The 20,000-nt window shown below is 42.0% G+C and overlaps 1 protein-coding gene and 1 long non-coding RNA gene across 2 annotated transcripts in view; both read right to left on the reverse strand.

Annotated features, from left to right (window-relative positions):
• Positions 1-185: 185 nt before the first annotated feature.
• Positions 186-20,000, reverse strand: part of LOC135195469 (uncharacterized) — a 33,301-nt gene continuing 13,486 nt past the window's right edge. Inside the window, exons 2-3 of the long non-coding RNA XR_010310142.1 lie at positions 13,956-14,124; positions 186-392 (exon numbers count right to left, since the gene is read on the reverse strand). This is a non-coding gene — a long non-coding RNA (uncharacterized LOC135195469). The remainder of the gene's footprint in view (positions 393-13,955; positions 14,125-20,000) is intronic.
• Positions 15,173-19,930, reverse strand: LOC135195818 (uncharacterized). The gene has a single exon (XM_064222308.1). It carries the CDS (start codon positions 19,525-19,527, stop codon positions 18,592-18,594), a length of 936 nt encoding a protein of 311 aa, XP_064078378.1. The 5' UTR covers positions 19,528-19,930; the 3' UTR covers positions 15,173-18,591.

Consider the following 20,000-nt stretch of genomic DNA (forward strand, 5'->3'; position numbering starts at 1 on the left):
ATACAAAACACAAATTCACAACAAAACCAAAAAGATTAATTACTCTTTTCAGAGTTGTTCAGTACCAAAAATTCACACTGCAGACTCCTATGGACAAGTAAACATTTCAGTCCTACACTACCTTCAGATCTCAACTTATTCCGTTGTTTACACAAAGATAACATAGCCATATCTAATAATATGCCTACAATTATTTGCTAAATTTACAAAGGGTGGAGTATCACTTACAGTGTATGTATCTTGCATGCCTCACTGTAGCTGTAGCTAAATTTTTCGTAGCAATCTTTCAATCCCAAATTTTAAATCCATTCCATTTGGTTTCTTCCAAATTAGCTTTCAAACTTCTTTGTGTGTGTTTAGCACCAAGTCACCTTGGGCTTAGAAAAATGGGTCTGAAATGTAGACAAATCTCACTAGGTAGTAGAATAAAATATTGAGTTACAAACACCTGTAATGTTCAGTAAAAGAAACTCAAGCAATACTTCTAGAAGCAATAAAAAAAATTTTCAATATGCTAACAAAAAACAAATTACAGTACTATATAATAAACAACACATATGAAGCAATGTAACAACAAACTCCAAATATCTTGACATCAAATTTGCCAAAGCTAATCTTGGGCAGCTGAAAAATTTTTCTAACTGTGCACTTCTTGGATAACCATGTCCCAGAAAGCTGCTCATGGAAAGTTTGGAGCATTATAATAATTTGTATTCATGTATACATTACAATATAATGGTTACAGTTTCAAGCATAAATAAAAATGATATTGTTATAATACAATAAAGTTTCATACATACTTACCTGGCAGATATATACGATTAATGGCCCAACCAGCCTCCCCGCAGGAGACAGGTGGAAGAGAGAAAATATGATAGAAAACGGGAATGGTTCCTAGTCCTGCCGCCCAGGGCAGGCAGGTAGATCACCTGACCTACCGGTAGCGAGTGGCGCGAAATTTGAATTTCTGTCGGGGATGACGGAGTCTTAGCTAAGTATATATCTGCCAGGTAAGTATGTATGAAACTTTATTGTATTATAACAATATCATTTTCATACAATGAACTTACCTGTCAGATATATACTTAGCTGATTGGCACCCTTTGGTGGAGGGTAAGAGACAGCTAATATGGAATAGACAGGTAAACAACATATGTTGTAGGTATAAAAGAAAAACCTTGGTTCCTACCTGATAGGTGGTAGACTTCGTGGCTGTAGCCCGGTAGTCTGCATCACCTCAAGACTTTAGCGAGATATTAGATCTATGGCTAGAGTTCTTGTGGGTCTGTCGATGGGTATATGAACCGCTTACTTGGCAGAGCCTGAAAGGACTTTGTCAATGGGTACTGGACCACTTCTATGACAACACACCTTATGAAGGAGCATAACCAATCCCGACCACCTGATCCTAACCACCATGTTAGTATATAGAATTGTTCTGAGTTATCCCCGAACTCATTACAAACAACCCATAACTCGAATCTAAACGCATTCATACAAAAATTCTAAAAAAAAAAATTTTAATACTCCTCTAAAAGATATCACAAGAGTTCCTTACTGAACAACAGTGACTGGCCGCCAGTGCAGCACCGAGCCCTCTTTGTCAGCAGAAATCTAGAACATATCTAGTAGAATGTATGTACAAAGTTAAGGATTGGTGTTTGCTCCCGTACCCAGTATCGTATCCGCCGATACAAAAGGCCCCAGAGAAAAACATTTCTCGTAGGTCACGCGAACGTCTTTAAGATAGTGAGATGCAAATACCGAATTGCACCTCCAATATGTCGTATCAATGATTTTCTTTAGCGGCATATTCTTCTGAAAAGAGAGAGACGTCGCCTCTGCTCTAACTTCATGAGCTTTTACTCTTAAAAGCGGAAAAGAGTCGTCAGGACAGAACTTGTGAGCATCTGTAATGACGCTCCTAATGAAGAAAGCTAATGCGTTCTTAGACATGATTCTTGTGGGGTCCTTAATCGAACACCAAAGACTTTGTCTAGAGCCTCCCATTTGTTTCTTTCTTTGTAAGTAGAACTTCAAGGCTCTTACCGGGCAAAGAGACCTTTCTGTTTCTCTCCCTACTAGACTCGATAAGCCTTTAATCTCGAATCTCTTGGGCCAGGGATTCGATGGGTTCTCATTTTTCGCTAGAAAAAGAGTTCTAAACGAGCAGAAGGCCGAGTCTCTGTTAAAGCCGACTTCATCTTCCAGGGCATGAAGTTCCCCAACTCTTTTGGTTGTCGCCAAAGATAGGAGAAACAAGCATTTCCTTGTTATATCCCTGAACGAAGCTAAATGGGGAGGCTCAAATCTGTCAGACGAAAGGAACTTGAGAACTACATCCAGGTTCCAGCTGGGAGGAGTTAGTTCCTTAGATTTTGTCGTTTCAAATGATCTAATCAAGTCGTGCAGATCTTTATTATCAGCAATCTCTAGGCCTCTGTTTCTGAAGACTGCCGAAAGCATGCTCCTGTATCCTTTGATCGTCGACAAAGACAAGTGAGAGACCTCTCTCAAGAACAAAAGGAAATCAGCGATTTCGGTTATAGAGGTAGTGGAGGAGGACAACTTCTTAGACTTACACCACCTTCTGAATACCTCCCACTTCGACTGATAGACTCGTCTAGTGGAAGCTCTGCGGGCTCTAGCGATAGCGCTTGCAGCTTCGCGAGAAAAACCCCTCGCTCTGACAAGTCTTTCGATAGTCGAAAGGCAGTCAGCGCGAGAGCGGGGAGGTTTTGATGAAACCTCTCGAAGTGTGGCTGTCTGAGAAGATCCATCCTTTTTGGAAGGGATCTTGGGAAGTCTACTGTCCACTCCAGCACCTCTGCAAACCAATCTTGTGCTGGCCAAAACGGGGCTATCAGGGTCATCCTTGTCCCGTTGGACGCTACAAACTTTCTCAACACTTGTCCCAGGATTTTGAAAGGGGGGAAAGCGTACACGTCCACATGAGACCAGTCTAGCAGGAAGGCGTCGACCACGAGAGCTCTTGGGTCTTTCACCACTGAACAAAAGACTTCCAGCCTTTTGGAAAGGAATGTGGCAAACAGATCTACGTGAGGAGTGCCCCAAAGATCCCAAAGACTCTGACACACCTCTGAATGAAGAGTCCATTCTGTGTGAAGGACCTGGCTTCTCCTGCTCAGTCTGTCCGCCCTGACGTTTCTCGTACCCTGAACAAATCTTGTCAGGAGGGAGATGTTCCTCTGTGAGGTCCAAATTAGCAGATCTCTTGCTATCTCGTAATAAAAGATCTTGAACACAGAGTGCGTTCCTCCTTGCTTCCGAATGTAGGACAGGGCGGTAGTGTTGTCCACATTCACTTGGACCACACTGTTTGTCACAAAGGGTTCGAAGAACTTTAGCGCCAAGTGAACTGCTAGAAGTTCTTTGCAAATTATGTGCCAGGACACCTGTGCTGCCTTCCAGGTGCCTGACACTTCTCTCGGTCCTAGTGTTGCTCCCCAACCCTTCTCCGATGCGTCTGAATACAACACTCGGCTTGGGTTCGGAACTTCCAGAGAAATTCCCTTGTTCTCTTTTAGAGGGGACAACCACCATTGCAGGGTGGTATTTCATCTCCATTGGAAGGAGAAAAACTGTCGGAGAGAAGTCCCGTCTTCCAGTTCCATGATCTCCTTAGGAAAAACTGAAGAGGACGAAGATGCAGTCTTCCTAGAGGAAAGAACTGTTCGAGCGAGGAAAGGGTGCCTAGAAGGCTTAACCATTCCCTCGCCGAAGTCCGTTCTTTCCCTAAGAATAGAGAGACTTTTTCCAAGCCTCTCACGATTCTCTCTTGCGAAGGAAATACTCGAAAACCCCGAGAATCCATCTGAATCCCCAGATAGACCAAGTTCTGTCTGGGAATCAGCTGTGACTTCTCGAGGTTCACGAGTAGTCCCAACGCCTTTATCAGGTCTAGGGTCAAAGAAAGGTCCTCCAAACACTCTCTCTCTGTTCTGGCCCTGATGAGCCAATCGTCCAGATATAGAGAGATGTTGACGCCTTTGAGGTGAAGAAACCTCGCCACATTCTTCATCAGGTTTGTGAAGACCTGAGGAGCTGTGGACAGGCCGAAACACAAGGCCCTGAGCTGAAAGATCCTTCCCCCCGTCATGAAACGGAGGTACTTCTTCGACGAAGGGTGAATTGGGACATGAAAATAGGCGTCCTGGAGATCCAGCGACACCATCCAATCTCCTTGACGTAAATCCGCCAGGACTGAGGCCGAAGTCTCCATAGAGAACTTCTCCTTTAGAATGAACTTGTTCAGAGCGCTGACATCTAGTACTGGTCTCCAGCCCCCCGAGGCTTTCGCAACCAGGAAAAGCCGATTGTAAAACCCCGGAGAGTTTTGCTCTAGAACTAATTCTATAGCTCTTTTGTCCCACATTTGATTCACCATCAGACGAAGAGTATCCCTCAGTACAGGGTCCCTGTATCTGGCTGACAGTTCCCGCGGTATGGTCGTTAGGGGAGGACTGTCCTGGAAAGGGATAAGATATCCCTTCCTGATTATGGACATCGAAGAGGCGTCCGAGTTTATGAGTGACCAGGCGTCTGCAAATTCGAGAAGCCTGGCACCCACTGGTGTTTGGAGGTTGTCTGTCTCACTTCCCTTTCTTAAAGGGACGGGAAGAAGCTTTACCTCTCCTCTCAGGACCTCTTCTCTTAGAGGGAGCTCTGGAGGGAGGGCCTCCTCGAAAGGGCTGAACCATAGAAGTCGGTCCTTTCTTGTCAACCGAAACTAGGGGTCTCTTCTTCCTTGCAGTTTGCAGGAGAAGATCCTGTGTCGCCTTCTCAGTCAGTGAGCGAGAAATGTCCTTCACTAACTGAGAAGGAAACAAGAAGTCCGACATGGGAGCGAAAACCAGGGCTGCTCTCTGTGAGGGAGAAACCGCCTTGGTTAAGAAGGCACTATAAATACTCCTCTTCTTAAGGAGTACCGCTCCAAAAAGAGAGGAGATTTCTCCCGATCCGTCTTGTACTGCCTTGTCAATATAAGAAAGAATACTCAGAATGACTTCGGGGTCTAGACCTTCCGAGTCATGAGCCTTCTTAGACATCACCCCAAGGGACCAGTCTAGGAAATTAAACACTTCCAAAATATGGAAGAGGCCCTTGAGGAGATGATCCGTCTCAGAAATTGCCCAAGACACACGAGCTCCATTCAAAGCCTGTCTCCGCGATGAATCAACCAAGGTTGAAAAGTCCGCTTCGGCTGCCGCTGGGAGAGAAAGGCCCATGTTCTCACCAGTTCGGTACCAGAAACCTCTCTTGCCAGAAAGTATGGCTGGAGGCATACAGAGTGGTTCTGCCCAGATCCTTCTTTGACAACATCCATTTGTCTAGAGACTGTAGCGCTCTCTTCATAGAGATCGTAGGTCTCATCTTCAAGACCGATGAAGACTTTGGTACAACCGCACTCGAAAACAGTGATCGAGGCGAAGGAGGAGCCGCAGGAGTCAAAGAATCTCCGTACTCCTGCAAAAGAAGGTCTGTCAGAACTCTATAGTTAGAGACTCCTTCTCTACCGTTACCCTCTTCTTCCGAATCTCCTTCTACACCGTGCAGAGAATCGGCCTGAAAAACGAGAGGATCTTCATCCCGTTCTCTCTCTACTGGTGACAAACTCCTACTAGGAGAGGGACTCATAGAGTGAACAGAATCTCTCTCAAGTCTAAAAGAAGTCTCGCGTCTGCTTGACTTCTCACGCCTGGAAAGCTCCTCGCGCTTGGCTGGCGCCTCGCGCTTGTCTGGCGCCTCGCGCTTGTCTGGCGCCTGCGCTTGGCTGCGCTTCTCGCTTGGCTGGAGCTTGTTGGCTATTGTTGTCTGGCTGGCATCTCGCGCCTGGCTGACGCCTCGCGCTTGTCTGGCGCCTCACGCAAAGCTGACTCCTCGCGCCTGGCTGGCGTCTCACGTTTGGCTGAATCCTCGCGCCTGGCTGGCGCCTCGCGCTTGGCTGAATCCTCGCGCCTAACTGGCGCCTGGCTGGCGCCTCGCGCCTGAGCATATCCTTATCCAGAGCAACTCGCTCGGATAGCTCCTGACGCTTGCAAGACTCTTCGCGCCTGGAAGACGTCCCATGTCTGGAGGACGCTTCACGTCTGGCCGGTGAAAGAAGACGAGATTTCTTAATAGGAAGTCTAGCGTCCTTCTTGCGAGGGGGATCCCTCGAAAGAACTCCAACCAAAGAGGCTATCTGCTCTTGTACTGCAAGCAATATCCTCTTGGAAGCCACACCAGCGTCCTCTTCAATAGAAGAAGCAGGAGAACTCGAAGGAGTGCGATCCTCAAATACCGTTCGAGGAGGCGTCGAAACCAGCTTAGCCTTCTTGATAGAAGAAGGAACTTCCTCCGAGAAGCGTTCCGGGCTCGAGTCGAACGCGCGCTCTTTCCAATGCCTTTTCAGTGGCCTAGAAAGATCCGAGTCCTTCCACCCTTGTTTAGGTGAAGGAGAACCGGACGACGAGAAACAATCTCGTAGGACGCTTCTATTAAAGCGGTCCTGAGCAGACTGTAGCGAAACAGAACCTGCTGAAGGGACGCCTGACCGTTGGGGATTCCCCACAACCTCCGTACGACTTTCGACTTTCCTACTCCTCTGGGTATGTGAGTTTGGAAGAGGTCTAGGCCTGGGAGCATCGCAGGGACGGTCAGACGCCCCCTCCACAACACTGGGAACACTCACTTCACTAAGTAATTCACTATCACTTCCCTTACCTTGCATGGCCGCCATCTTTGTCTTCATTTTACGAAGAGTAGCCTTCAGATTGGCAATTTCCGAAGCCGAATCCGAATGCAAAGCCTGTGAGGATTCAGATACATAGGGAGAATCAAATTCATTAATAAAAGGAGAGTTAGACTCAGAAAAAGGCTCAATAGGCCTTGTACTCACACTCTTTTGTGCAGCCCGTCTAATTCTATCCCTCTCTAACTTCTTCAAGTAAGAAGTTAGAGTCTTCCATTCATTAGCATTCAACTTTTCACACTCAATACAGGTGTTAGCCAAAGAACAGTCAAACCCCCTACATTTACGACATACAGTGTGAGGATCAACCGAAGCCTTCGGTATCCTCACCTTGCAGCCTACATTCACACACACTCTCACACTAACACTTGAATCAGACATTCTATCAGAAAAATCAAAAGCAAGTCCAAATCCAGTCCACAGTAGCGAATGCCAAAACAACGATCCAGTACGTCACCAAGAAATCCAATATAGATGATCAAAAAAGTCTTGAAAAGCGAATTCCAGTCAGGAGGTAGTAACAACAATGTTGATACCACCGGCGACAGAGAAAATATGATAGAAAACGGGAATGGTTCCTAGTCCTGCCACCCAGGGCAGGCAGGTAGATCACCTGACCTACCGGTAGCGAGTGGTGCGAAATTTGAATTTCTGTCGGGGACGACGGAGTCTTAGCTAAGTATATATCTGACAGGTAAGTTCATTGTATGAAAAAATGAAGTTCATAGAGTACAGCCTAAATTGTTTAGACTTCAGTCATCTCGGCTACACTATTACGATGGATTTTTACTGGGCAGGCTACCTAATCAAACAGGATGCATATGGTATAATGTGAAGTTCAGTTCATGCCAAAAATTATAGGAATTATTGGCAGTTGTGGGACTTCTTGAATGGTCAAGTACAGGTTATACCATATCTTTTTCGGTGTAATTATCAGGTGGCAAGACTTCCATTAAGTTACAGAGGCAACTGCTATTTTAATAAGAGTACCATTTGAACAAAAGTACCTATCAAGCAGAAAGGTATCTTCTGTACAGATAACTGGAAAATCAAAATACTATACATACATATAAAAGATTACCTATGTAGCAGCTAATTCAGAGATGATGAACATCAGTGTGACAGACAAAGATAAACAGGTAACCAACTTTAATCAAATCTGCAACTTAAAAATTAAAACATTACAAGGGTCTATTAATCAATGATTGTTGTCATATGAAAAATTTTGAATCTTGGTATTGTAATAGTAGGCTTATTTATACATTACCCTTTTCACTGCAATGGTAAAGTTGCCTTTAACATTTCTACTTTCACTTCACAAAAACTCAGCCAAAGTCTAGTAGGCTGCATACTTATGGACAGCGCAACTAATCACCAGCTGGGTAAATCATTTAATCTTTCAGTAACATTCAAATTCAGAACATATTCTACAAATTCTATGAAAATGTGCTTGGTAGTGGCTTTTTGAAGTTTATGTACTCAATATGCACATTACAAATGATAACAGGTAAGAAATAGGCAAGAGCTAAAAACAAACCCAAGTATGTTTCCTCAAAGAGGGATTTCTTATATGTGAGTACGAATCACAAGTATGCAAGGGGGAAACTGAACGAATGGGTGAAATTTTGGCCATATGAAAAAACACTGGGAGGAAGAGGCCATCCAGCATCCACTAGAAACCCTGGAAAAACCCTCCCAGATCCTCTTTATGTGAAGGAGTCTGCTGCAACTGGCAATGAAAGCTGCAAGCCAGCAGAATAAGTGAGGATGATGGTGCTTTATCTGGAAGCGAGTCAATTGAATCACTGCCTAACAGCAGCAGTAAAAAAAAAAAAAAAAAAAAAAAAAAAAAAAAAAAAAAAGGCAGGAAACTCAACCATAACAATACATACTACTACATCCTTAATGGCTTGTAAGAGCGCTATGCTGACTTTTGAGAAATCATGTTTTTAATTTGCAAACAAAGTTACAACATGACCTCACAAAGGTCACACAACACTTTGTCCTGTATTTTGTATATGGCTCAAGCCATTCTTGTGCACAAGGGACCCAATGTTACAGAAACTTGCAACAGTCCTTAAAAGAATGGTCATAAAGAGGTCTGAAAACCCAGATTTATTTTTATGAAATGCTGATGAAATTATGATAATATGGTATTTCTATAATAAAATGAAGTTTTATTTGTGTATATACTATTTCTATAATAAAACTAAGTTTTATTAGTACCTACCCAGTAATTACATCGCTGTAGTTTATACTTTGACGGCAGATTGAATTTCAAAATTCGCTGTTGTATGCTCTTCCTCTTCTGTGAACAGGTGACTAGGCTCTGCCCCCTTTTTGGGAAGGAGAGAAACTACTTCATGCAAAAAAAGTTCCATTTTTTCACCCTCAAAAATGTATGCGAGGTTCGGTTCTACTTGTAAATACTGGGTTAGTTGTACTAATAAAACAATTATATATATATATATATATATATATATATATATATATATATTATATATATATATATATATATATATATATATATACACACACACACACACACACACACACACACACGTGAGGACTGGACTCAGACAAGGAGAAAGCTCTAACTTTATTGAACAGAGACGGCTGTATATATATACATACAAAAGGGGACGGAGCCCCTGTTGTGATTCTTTCATCGCAGCTAAAAACACACATATATCTTCATGCAGAGAGTACATTTTTACATGATATATATATATATTGGGAGATAGGCCATGAAATGCTCTACATTTTAGTATATGGCATAAAAAGTATGTACAGAGGAAGGACGGACATTTGGCAAAATCCCGTCCTTACAAATACATATACTATAGTATATATAAATCAGTGGTATAATATTGTTTTGAAAAATAGTGGGTTTGTTAATCTTGACATGATCTCATTAAATATTCATTTTTCATGAAAACATCTATAAAAACTTGTTCCTTACCTGGGGAGAGAGCTGCTTCAAGTAGGTACTGCCTCTAATGAGACCTCCTCTCAACCAGTAGTGGTGCAGCAGTATGGCTGTAAGACACCTCTACTGGCACAATAACTTTCCACCTGAGGGGTATTCAGTTAGCTGAGAAAGTTTTGACACAAGCTAAACAACAACTCAACATTCTAACCAGTTACAAGGATTAAAAACTAGCCTCTGCCCAGGCCTTAACCAATGTTTCCTGGATCTGTACTCAGGAGGACTATACATGTCCCCTATGCTTTCTCCACCAGTCTCATACCTGCTACTGACAAAGGTCCAAAGCTTTTGCAATTGTCATATACAGTTTCCCAGTCTTTTAAATAATGCATCACAAACACAGACTTACACCTCCAGTAAATTGTTTGCAGAATAGAAGACAAGGAAAAGTTATGCTTGAAGGCTAAAGAGGTTACCAATGTTCTTACCTCATGAGCCTTCACCTTCAAGGTAGGATAAGAATCCTCTCCACCCTATAAATGTGCCTCCCTAATGAGGCCTCTTAGGAACTACGAGATAGCATTCTTCAACAGAGGTCTGAATGGATTCTTCACTCAGCACCATAACTTGCTCATCAGGTCCCTGATCTTCACAGTCTTGTGGAGATATACCCAAGGGCTCTCACAGGACAGAATTCTCTCATCGTCTTCTGTGCCTACCATATCTGGCAAATTCTTCACTGTGAATGATCTAGGCCATAATTTCCAGGGTAATTCATTTTTAGCTAGAAATCCTAACATGAGAAAGCACACCACATCTCCCTGTGAAAAACCCACCCTTTTGTCAGAGGCATGGAGTTTGCTAATCCTCTTAGCTGTTACGAGAACCATAAGGAACGGAGTCTTCCTAGTTAAGTCTCTCATGGTCTTGAAATCCACTTAAGGACTATGTCATGATTCCAAGAAACCACCTACTCTGTCTTGGGTTTAGAGGAGTCAAAGATTTAATGAGGTCTGAGATGTCCTGATTTGATGTGATGTCCGGGCCTCTGTGACGAAATATGGAACTCGGTATCTATCTATAGCCCCTAATGGTTGATGACAACAGACCCCTAGAAGATCTTAGATACAGGAGGAAGTCTGCTATCTGTGTCAAAGTTGTTTTAGAAGTAGTAGTGTTATTTCTTCTGCATCTAGGTCGAAAGATGGACCACTTTGCCTGGTATTCTTTGCTGGACAATTGTTGTCTGCTACTGGCAATAGCTTGAGACACTGACTTTGGATATCCCTTCGATTGAAAGAATGACAATAGTCGAAAACCTGTCAGGGCCAGAATAAGACAAGTTTTGGTGAAACCTCCTGAAGTGGGACTGTCTGAGTAGCTCTGGAATGGTGGGAAGAAGTCTTGGGTAGCCCACTAATAGGGCTAGTAGATCTGTAAACCATTCTTTGTTGTGGCCAATAGGGAACTAATAGTCATGCTGACATTTGGAGGAGATTGAAGTTTGTTCGGCACTTCCCTATCATGCTGAATGGGGGAAAAGCGTACGCATCTAGGTTGGACCAGTCTGATGGGAGAGTCTTGTCGTCCAGTCCCATGGATCCGGCAAAGGAGAGCAGAACAGAGGTAAGCAGAGATTTCTGAATGTGACAAACAAACCCAAACATGGTTTCCCAAACAGCTTTCACAAGTCTTTGCATATTCAAGGGTCTAGAGTACAATCTGTGGGAAGGCCTTGGTTTAGACTTAATCCACCTGCTAATACATTTAGTTTCCTCCCGAATAAAATGGTTAACTAACTTGTCCCATTCTGATCCACCAAGAGAGAAGAGCTTTTGCCCTCAGAGAGAAAGAGTGCATTCCCCCTTGTTGACTGATATACTACTCTATCACTTTGTCCCTTAACTCCTCTTGGAAGCGAATGAGACCTTAATGAATTGCTCTCAATTCTCTGTTGTTTTTACAAAATTCCCTCTCTTCCCCAGACCAAGTTGCTGACGTCTCGTCTGCTAAGTGTGCTCCCCAACCTGCATTTGACGCATCAGAGAAGAGACTTAGGTCTGGGTTCAGATGTCTCAGAAACCTTCCTTCTAAATACCTGTCTTTCGATTGCCACCATCTTAGGTTTTCCTTGATCTCGTCCGTCAATTGGAAAATGAACAAGTTTGGTTGGATCTTCCTGTCCCAGCTGATCTTCAGAAAGTATTCATGGGTTCTCATATGTAACCTCCCCAGCCTGATGAACTGTTCTGTTAAAGAAAGAGTGCCCAGCAGACTCATCCATTTGTTTGCCGAGCACTTCTGGACTGATAAAAAATGATTTACGATTTTCAGGCAAGACTCGATCCTTTTGGGAGATAGGAAAGCCCGAGAAGTCTTGAGATCTATCTAAATCCCCAGATAGAGAAGCCTCTGAGATAGGGTCAGCTGTGATTTCTGAAGATTTATTGTCGAGTCAATTCTAGGTCCCGTGCACTGCTGGTTCGTGGGTGAATGAATAGCCAATCGTCTATTGATACTTATCGGGTGTAGCCAATTTGCTAAAGGAGCAAAGATTCGAGTAAATACCAGAAGGGCTGTCGACAGTCCAAAGCACAGCACTCTGAACTGAAACAATTTGTTCTGATAAACAAATCTTAGAAATTTTCTTGACAAACTATGAACCAGCACATGAAAATATGCATTTTGCATATCCAGGAGATCACTCAATCCCCTGATTGATGGATGCTAGAACAGACTGGTCTGTTTCCATTTTGATTTTTGTCTTTTCTATGTAAACATTCAGAGGCCTCACATCGCGGTTGTAGAACCCCTTCGACCTGACATCCTCTACTCTTTCTATTGACCCTTTCTTCAGTAACAATGAGACTTATTCAGCAAGAGCTAAAAAATTTTCTGATCCTATGGAGTGAGAGTTGGTGCGATTGGAGTGTTCACCAGTAGTGGCTTTTCTTTGAATAGTATAAAGTACTCTGCCTTTACTACCTGAACAATGCAAGGTTCTGCCCTTTTTCTCCCACTTCTCCCAAAGAGCTGGAGTCTGGCACCACATGGGCGCATGGAGGACTGTTTCTCCACTTCTTCATTGCAGGCTTTGAGGACTGCCTGGAAGAAAAATTGAACACACCTCATCCTAGATTGGGGTCTCTGCTTCCTTCCTTGAAAGGGCTGTATTTGTAAAGGCGAGATCGACTTCGATGAAAAGGTAGCCCAGTCCCTGGGTCGTCTTCCAGACTGGGCTAAAAGGTCCTAGGTGGATTTTTTCTGTCATTCCAGGGTACGTGATCTCATTAACTACTACCTGGGGAAAAAGGTGATGACTGTCTAGTGGCAAGAAAAGCAGTGCTGACCTTCAAGAGGAAGTGACACTCTTGGAGGTGAATGAACACTAGAGCTTCTTCTTTAAAATTCCTACGGTGAAAAGGGAGGCCAATTCCAGAGAAGCATCTCTTATAGCTTTGTCAGTGTTATACATGAAATAGAGCCATCTACAGAACAATCCTCAGCTAAAGGGGAAAATTCTCATTTTCTTTCCTATGGCTCCCACTGACCAGTCGAGGAAGCTAAGCACCTCTAACGTCTTGAAAATGTTTGTCAAAAGATGGTCTACTTCTGTACCAGGAAACATCACTTACTTTAGCCACAGCAAAGGCAGACCTGCGCCCTTAATCTATCCAAAAGCTGCAAGTAGCTTCTGGGCTTCTTAAAGGCTCTTTAGGCTTTTTGCAGGGCAGAGGAGAATGCTCCAAAGAGGAATGTCCCTTCAAGGGGCAAGACTCCTTAGACTAATGGTACTAGCGCCTCAAGTCTGGCTGGGCATTCCTGGGCTTGAGGAGTGACTGTGGACATTTGAAATGCCTCTCCAATGGGCCCATGTCACAACCTGGAACTGCACAGGTTCGATTGAGGGGGTGACTACCTGTGGGCAGACCCCTACCATCCTCCACTGGGCCTTCAGTCTACTCCTCTCTAGTTCAGGGGTCTGGCAGTGATCTTTGCCTAGGCGAGTAGGCGGGCCGGGTAGCCACCTCCTTCACAATCATTTCACTATCACTTTTATTAAATTTATCCATCAAAAATTACACTGACTCACCAAATGGAGTCACTGTACTCACCATCAATCCAAACTTCTGGTCGATCCTGTTCCCTAGGCTGGCAAAGTAGTCAGGTTCCAAAGAGCAAGATCCAGGTGAGGGAGGAGCTGGAGGACTCTGCAAGCACTCAACATTAGAAATGGGAGAGGTAATAACAAGTACAAACATCTGTACTCACCTTCTTTGGAGTAAAGTTACTAGCTAAACCTTTATCCTCAGCTCTTAGCGGCTGCCTTCCTCTTCCTATCTCTCTCACTTAGTCAGACGAGACGTTAAAATTCCTCAATGCTTTCTCATTCCAGCTCTCACACTCCTTACATATATTATTAAATGAGCAAACCTGTCCTCTGCAAGAAGCACAAATGGTATGAGGATCATAAGATACTTTAGTTAACCTGGTACTGCAGCTTTTACTGCAATACCAAAGACTAGTTGAACTATACTCTGTTTTTTTCCATCTGCCTGTGGTGTTTTCGCATGGTAACACTGCGTCCGGGGCTTTAAATAGTTACGCTATGTGTAAGTTTTAGGTAAATAAAAGGATATCTGGGTGTACATTTGCAACTGAAAAGTGTTTTAATAATTTACCGTATGCGAATTACCCCGTTAATATTTGAAACAGGATATTATTTATAGCCCGGGTCGCAGTGTTACCATGCGCAAACACCAAAGCGGATGGACAGATGGAAAAAACAGAGTATAGTCTGACATAATCAAGAAATAAACACAAAATGAAAAACAAGAGAAATCTTTTAGTTATGCTCTTACAAACCAGGGTATACTGGTGAACCTCATTCAGAACTACCGAACTACTAATTACCGATCAGCCAATTTTCCCCGAGAGAACAGCCGGTTGAAATACCAAACTAAAAATAACTAAATTAGACAGAAAAAGACAAAACCACAACGCATTCACACAAGAATTCAATATCAAAAGGCCATAAGCCCAAATACTTCACCAAATTGAGAAGCAACAAGGTTGAAATCCAAAACAAGCTGCCCTCCCACAATAGTGTTAGCTCTATGACGGCACACAAATTTAACTTTTCATGAAGTTGTTCCTCTCCTTCCCAGAAAGTGGGTAGAGCCTAGTCACCTACTTGATAGAAGAAGTGTATTACAACGAGCTTCAAAATTTAGGCTGCCATCAAAGTAGAAACTAAAGCGATGTAATTAGTACAGAGTAAGTTACTCTAACAAAAATCATTTATCAATGGACTACCTCTACGCTACACTGTGATATATGTACGTAGTTTTAATTGGATGAAAACTAATACAAGTCCAATAACTTAAATAAAAGTCCAATAACTTAAATACAAGTCCAATAACTTGAATAAAAGTCCAATAACTTAAAAGTGAGATGGTGTTAATTAGAGGAAAATAATACAAGTCCGATAACTTAAAAGTGAGTTTTTATTCTGACCAGATTTTTTAACAAATAAATGACAAGATGACAATTTTTAATATCTCAAAACCAAAAAATTATGCGTAAGACATATTCAACAGATTTTATAATGAGCAAAGAAGTCAAACATACAAAAACAAGAATGGTATAGTACTCTGCTGTTTAATACTGTAATGCTATTATCCATTCAAAAAAATAAAAGATGCTTCAATTTCATGTCTAAACAGCACAGTTCACAGGGAAATCGTACTGCACTTTAACATTAATCAACAGAACAAGTACTGAAAAGAATGATCAAGACTACAATATCATTCAAACGGTTTGCTAACATTAAACTGAATTAAACCACAAAATGAAATTTAAAGGTGGGACACATATTAACTCTTCAAATACTGAACATCACTGTTGTGAATTTAAAACATACTGTGATGTAACATAATACTAGGAAAAAAGAAACTTCCTGATATCTGTATTGGATGAACATTATAAAAATCTTACGATTAATATAAAAATCTTACGATTAAAAAAAAAAAAAATCAAATAGATTTACTTCTAGAAAAACAAAACAATGTTGCCTCCTTGTTCAACAAATGATCTACAGTATTTAAGGATATTTTGAATGCATCAATGCCAACATACTGGCAACTTTTGCCTTACAAAATTACATTTTTTCTGTTCATGGATGACTGCAGGATTAGCAAGAAACATGTGTGGATTAATCTTATATTTTAAAATGTGCTGTATGTATCATAACACTGTAGTCTTGCTCATAAAACAATATTTATAGCAACCTTCTTTGAAATGAAAATTGAAGAGGAAAGGTTTACATGGCATCCAATGTGTATTTCAACATTGGCTAGTTTTATGATTTTCCTTTTCTATAACTTACATTGTAGTAACAGAGATTACAAAGTCCTGAAAGATGAAGAGCTGTTATACTTCGAGATCTGCGTCAAAGACGTACATACAAATGGATCTTTTATTCAAAGCAGCTACTCTGAAGCTTAACACAAAAACATAATCAGTACAAAGCTACTCTCTTGAAAAGAAATCAGTTAAACTCCAAGTATGAAAAGGAAACTGATATCTCATACTCTGTTTCAAAGGAGCACTAGATGGCAAAGCCATAAAAACTAACAACCCAATTTTTCATAAAAATTGGGCAATTTGTACATAAAATCTTAAATAAATTCCTTCTCTAGAAAAAAAAAAGAAACTGCCACAGCACATATCAATCTCCCCCAACAGTAACTACTTCGTTATGTACTTCTTAATGAGCAAACTTACATTTATCTTAATAATTAATATCACAATCGTGAGGACAGGTACAGTTGTGGTCCAAATCTTTTCTGACTAACACTGGATTTTTTCAAACATACAACAGACCTTATGCTATTAACTGTCCACCTAACTTCCCATCAGGAGGCAAGATGCAATACATATTAGCATCTAATGTACATCCTATCCTCACTTCCTGGCAGGTACAGTATGTGGCAGTAACTAATGGGTTGCATATAACTATTGTGAGGAGAGTCATTTATACCATGAGAGCAATGATAATGCTTTGCCTGATAGAATATTTACAAAGCAACCACGCATTACCATGTACTATTGCATATAAAACATTAAAATTTCAAACAAAATATACATCACTAACAGCTGTACAAAACTCAAAAAATGCTGCCTACAGATACTTGAAGAGAAGATAAGAAAGATTTCCATCAAAAGTTTGAAGATACAGCTTATCTAATGGAAGTTGCCATCAAATTATATTCCAGCTTCTTTCCTCTACTCACACCACTGTTTATCATGTAATGTAGTTCCATGCGCAGGCTACCATGATCTACCTTCCAACCTTCAAGAAAGACAAATCTGCATATTCATTCTTAACTGCTTCTGTAAAATTAATCTATCATTCTTAAAAATCTATATAACTTGTGGAAAGCACTGAAAGACAGGATATTCTTAACTAGTAACAGTAAGGGCAATTATGACCTCGCTGTACCACCCTACAATGAATGCCAACACAGTTCTTGCACCAAAATTTTCTCTTACAGAATGATGTCAATAGTACTAACTTGACAAAATCATTAACTCGATCAACTTTATCTGATAGTACTGTCAACATTAACATGCAAAAGGTCCTTCTTAATACACAAACACTTTTGTCTTAAGCTGTAGTATTGGTTCGAACATGATTTAAGTCATTTTGTTCATCATCCTTATTAATGATGTAATAATTATTAAGCCTCACACACATTTACACACCCTTAGCCAATGTCCACCTGACAACCTTTCATTTTTGCACAGCAACTTCAATTAACATGAGGAAAGAATACAATGCATAGTCAAGTTTATCATAAATTACATTAAATATTTGGCTACAGCTTTCTGTCTACTGCTACCACTACAACAACAAAATATTTGCCACTAACAGGAGTCCTTACGACCACATTTCGGTCAAATATTGCAAGTTCAAATACGTAGTTGTCTCTAATTAGAGATATTCTAATTAGAGATATAAACAGCAATTTTTCTTATAAAATCGGCTTACATACATATGATCTACGAAGACCACAGATTCTTAAGAAAACAAGATTTTTTTTTCAATATAGCAAAAAAATGTACGGTTTTTATGACATGACCTTCTTTCATATTTCATTCTTTCAATAAAAACAAACTGCTCACTGAAAAACAGTATGCATATCCCATTATCCTTGTTTCATGACCTACGCAGGCTTAGACTCAACCTGACCACTAGCTTTAACATTCGTCCTTCAGTTCTAGAACAGGTAAAAGACTTAAAACTTTGTCTACAACACAAACTAAGTTAATCTAAACTAAATCCACCTACATGAGAATGAAATGGTTGAACGAAGTATCTAAGATTAGGCCTACCTACAATCATACCGGTTTGGCATCACTATTTTAATATTCCTCCTGTCATCCATTTGTCATCGGACCAAACTAAATCTACAAAATACAACTGCAATGATTTTTAAACTCAAGATGTACCCGACGCTAGCAAACGGTATTTACAATCGTTAAAAAATTCAATTACAAAGAACTACGATAATTATACTTAATACACTGATCTATTGCAAATATACCTTGGAACTCACATATCATACAGTAGCTATTTTATAAACCTTATCACAGTCAATAAAGCTATGTCAGAAACTTTCAAATTTACTTTATTATATAATTAACTAACGAGTCGCAAGGTACTGATTCTGGAATATTTAAGTTTATAATGGTATGGTATTTCTGTATCAACCAGAACTTTAGACCAACTAAAATCCCAACCTAGAAAACTGAAAAAAAAAAAAACGGTTACTAGATTTCATGACAGCTGGAATCATCTTTTGTCGACTATAATAACTGAAACCTGAAGGCAATGTCCAATAATTCAGGGCGTGGAGGTACTTCCTACCCCGGGTTGTGCGAGGGTGGAAGGAAGGGGGGAAGGGCGCGTATTCTCCTTTTCGTCGTCGGCGGATACCGGACGCTGACGGCGAGCAGCGCAGGTGTCGCAGTCCGACTCCGAACAGTCGCTCGAGGAATTGGTCGAGTCCGACTCGGAGTCGCTGTCCGTCGACGAGGAAGAGGACGACCCTTGCAGATGATTACGATCGGCTTGATAACGGTTGAGGCGGTAACGCAGGGCGGCGTTCTCCTCCTGAAGGTGCAGGAGCTGCGCCTGTAGGGTCGACAGCAGCCGGGAGGGAGAGGCCGATAAGGCATCCGTTAGGACGGCAGCCCTGGCCTCCAGAGCGACGATGGCTGCCTTGAGATCGGTGGTGCTGCCTGCCATCATTTTGTCTTCGCGGGCGCTCTGATAGGCAGTTTCGAAGTCTGCCAAGTTGAAGGGGAACCAGTCCCGGTTGAGGGGATGCGTGGGAGTCCCACTCGGGGTCCCTATGTAAGGGTCCTCCTCCCCTCCGCTCGTTGGTGGCTCCTGCTCCCACTGGGGGGTGCTGAAATTGTCGAAGTTCACGAATAAAGTGGAGTTTTCGTGATCGTCCATAATAAATTGGGTGCTATTCTCGGGGGCCCTCGGCACTTGGGCGCCCACGGGTCTCAAAACGGGTGTGGGCGGGCCACTATAGAGGGCCCTGGCCCTGTCGCAAGACGATGTCGGACGCCCAAGAGCGACGGCGTTAGTTATTTCGCTTGCACTTTCCGATTTGGGCGTTCGCCTCCGCCTCCTCCGCCTTTTCTTTTTCTTCTTGTTGGCGTCGTTATTGTTGACGGACCTGTGTTTTGAATTTCGCTGAGAAGAGCTGGACGTCGAGAGACCCTGAAGAGGCTCAGCTGATACTCGGGCCTCCATCATCATCATCATCCTCCTACTCCCAACGTGGCAACGCTTCCCTGTGGACTTTTTGAGCGCGTGGCAACGCCGCAACTCTATCCGATACTCACTGGGTCACTCCACTTGTCTATTTCAAACAAATATTTGCTCACAGTTTACAGATACTTCACAAATCACCGTGGGACCAGTAAATACAGTGCATAAACTGTCCGTACGTCACATAAAACCACAAGACTTGTCACAAGAAAACAGAGTAACCAAGGTATTCCGCTGGCTGACGGGAATACAACGTCTGACTGGTCTGTGAAGTCAGTGTTAACTCCCGTGTGTGGTAATGTTGGGATGGGCTTGTTGCCAGAGACTTTAAGATGGCTTCACTTTCCCCTTATTTTCACAAAGTTATATTAACTTTCTGAGCTTATCTAGTACCTATGCTCTATAATCCACAAATTCTAAACACATTCAGTAAGTCATATTCTCTTGTTATACATACAAGATACACA

Source organism: Macrobrachium nipponense, chromosome 16, assembly GCF_015104395.2.
Source record: "Macrobrachium nipponense isolate FS-2020 chromosome 16, ASM1510439v2, whole genome shotgun sequence".
NCBI lineage: Eukaryota > Metazoa > Arthropoda > Malacostraca > Decapoda > Palaemonidae > Macrobrachium > Macrobrachium nipponense.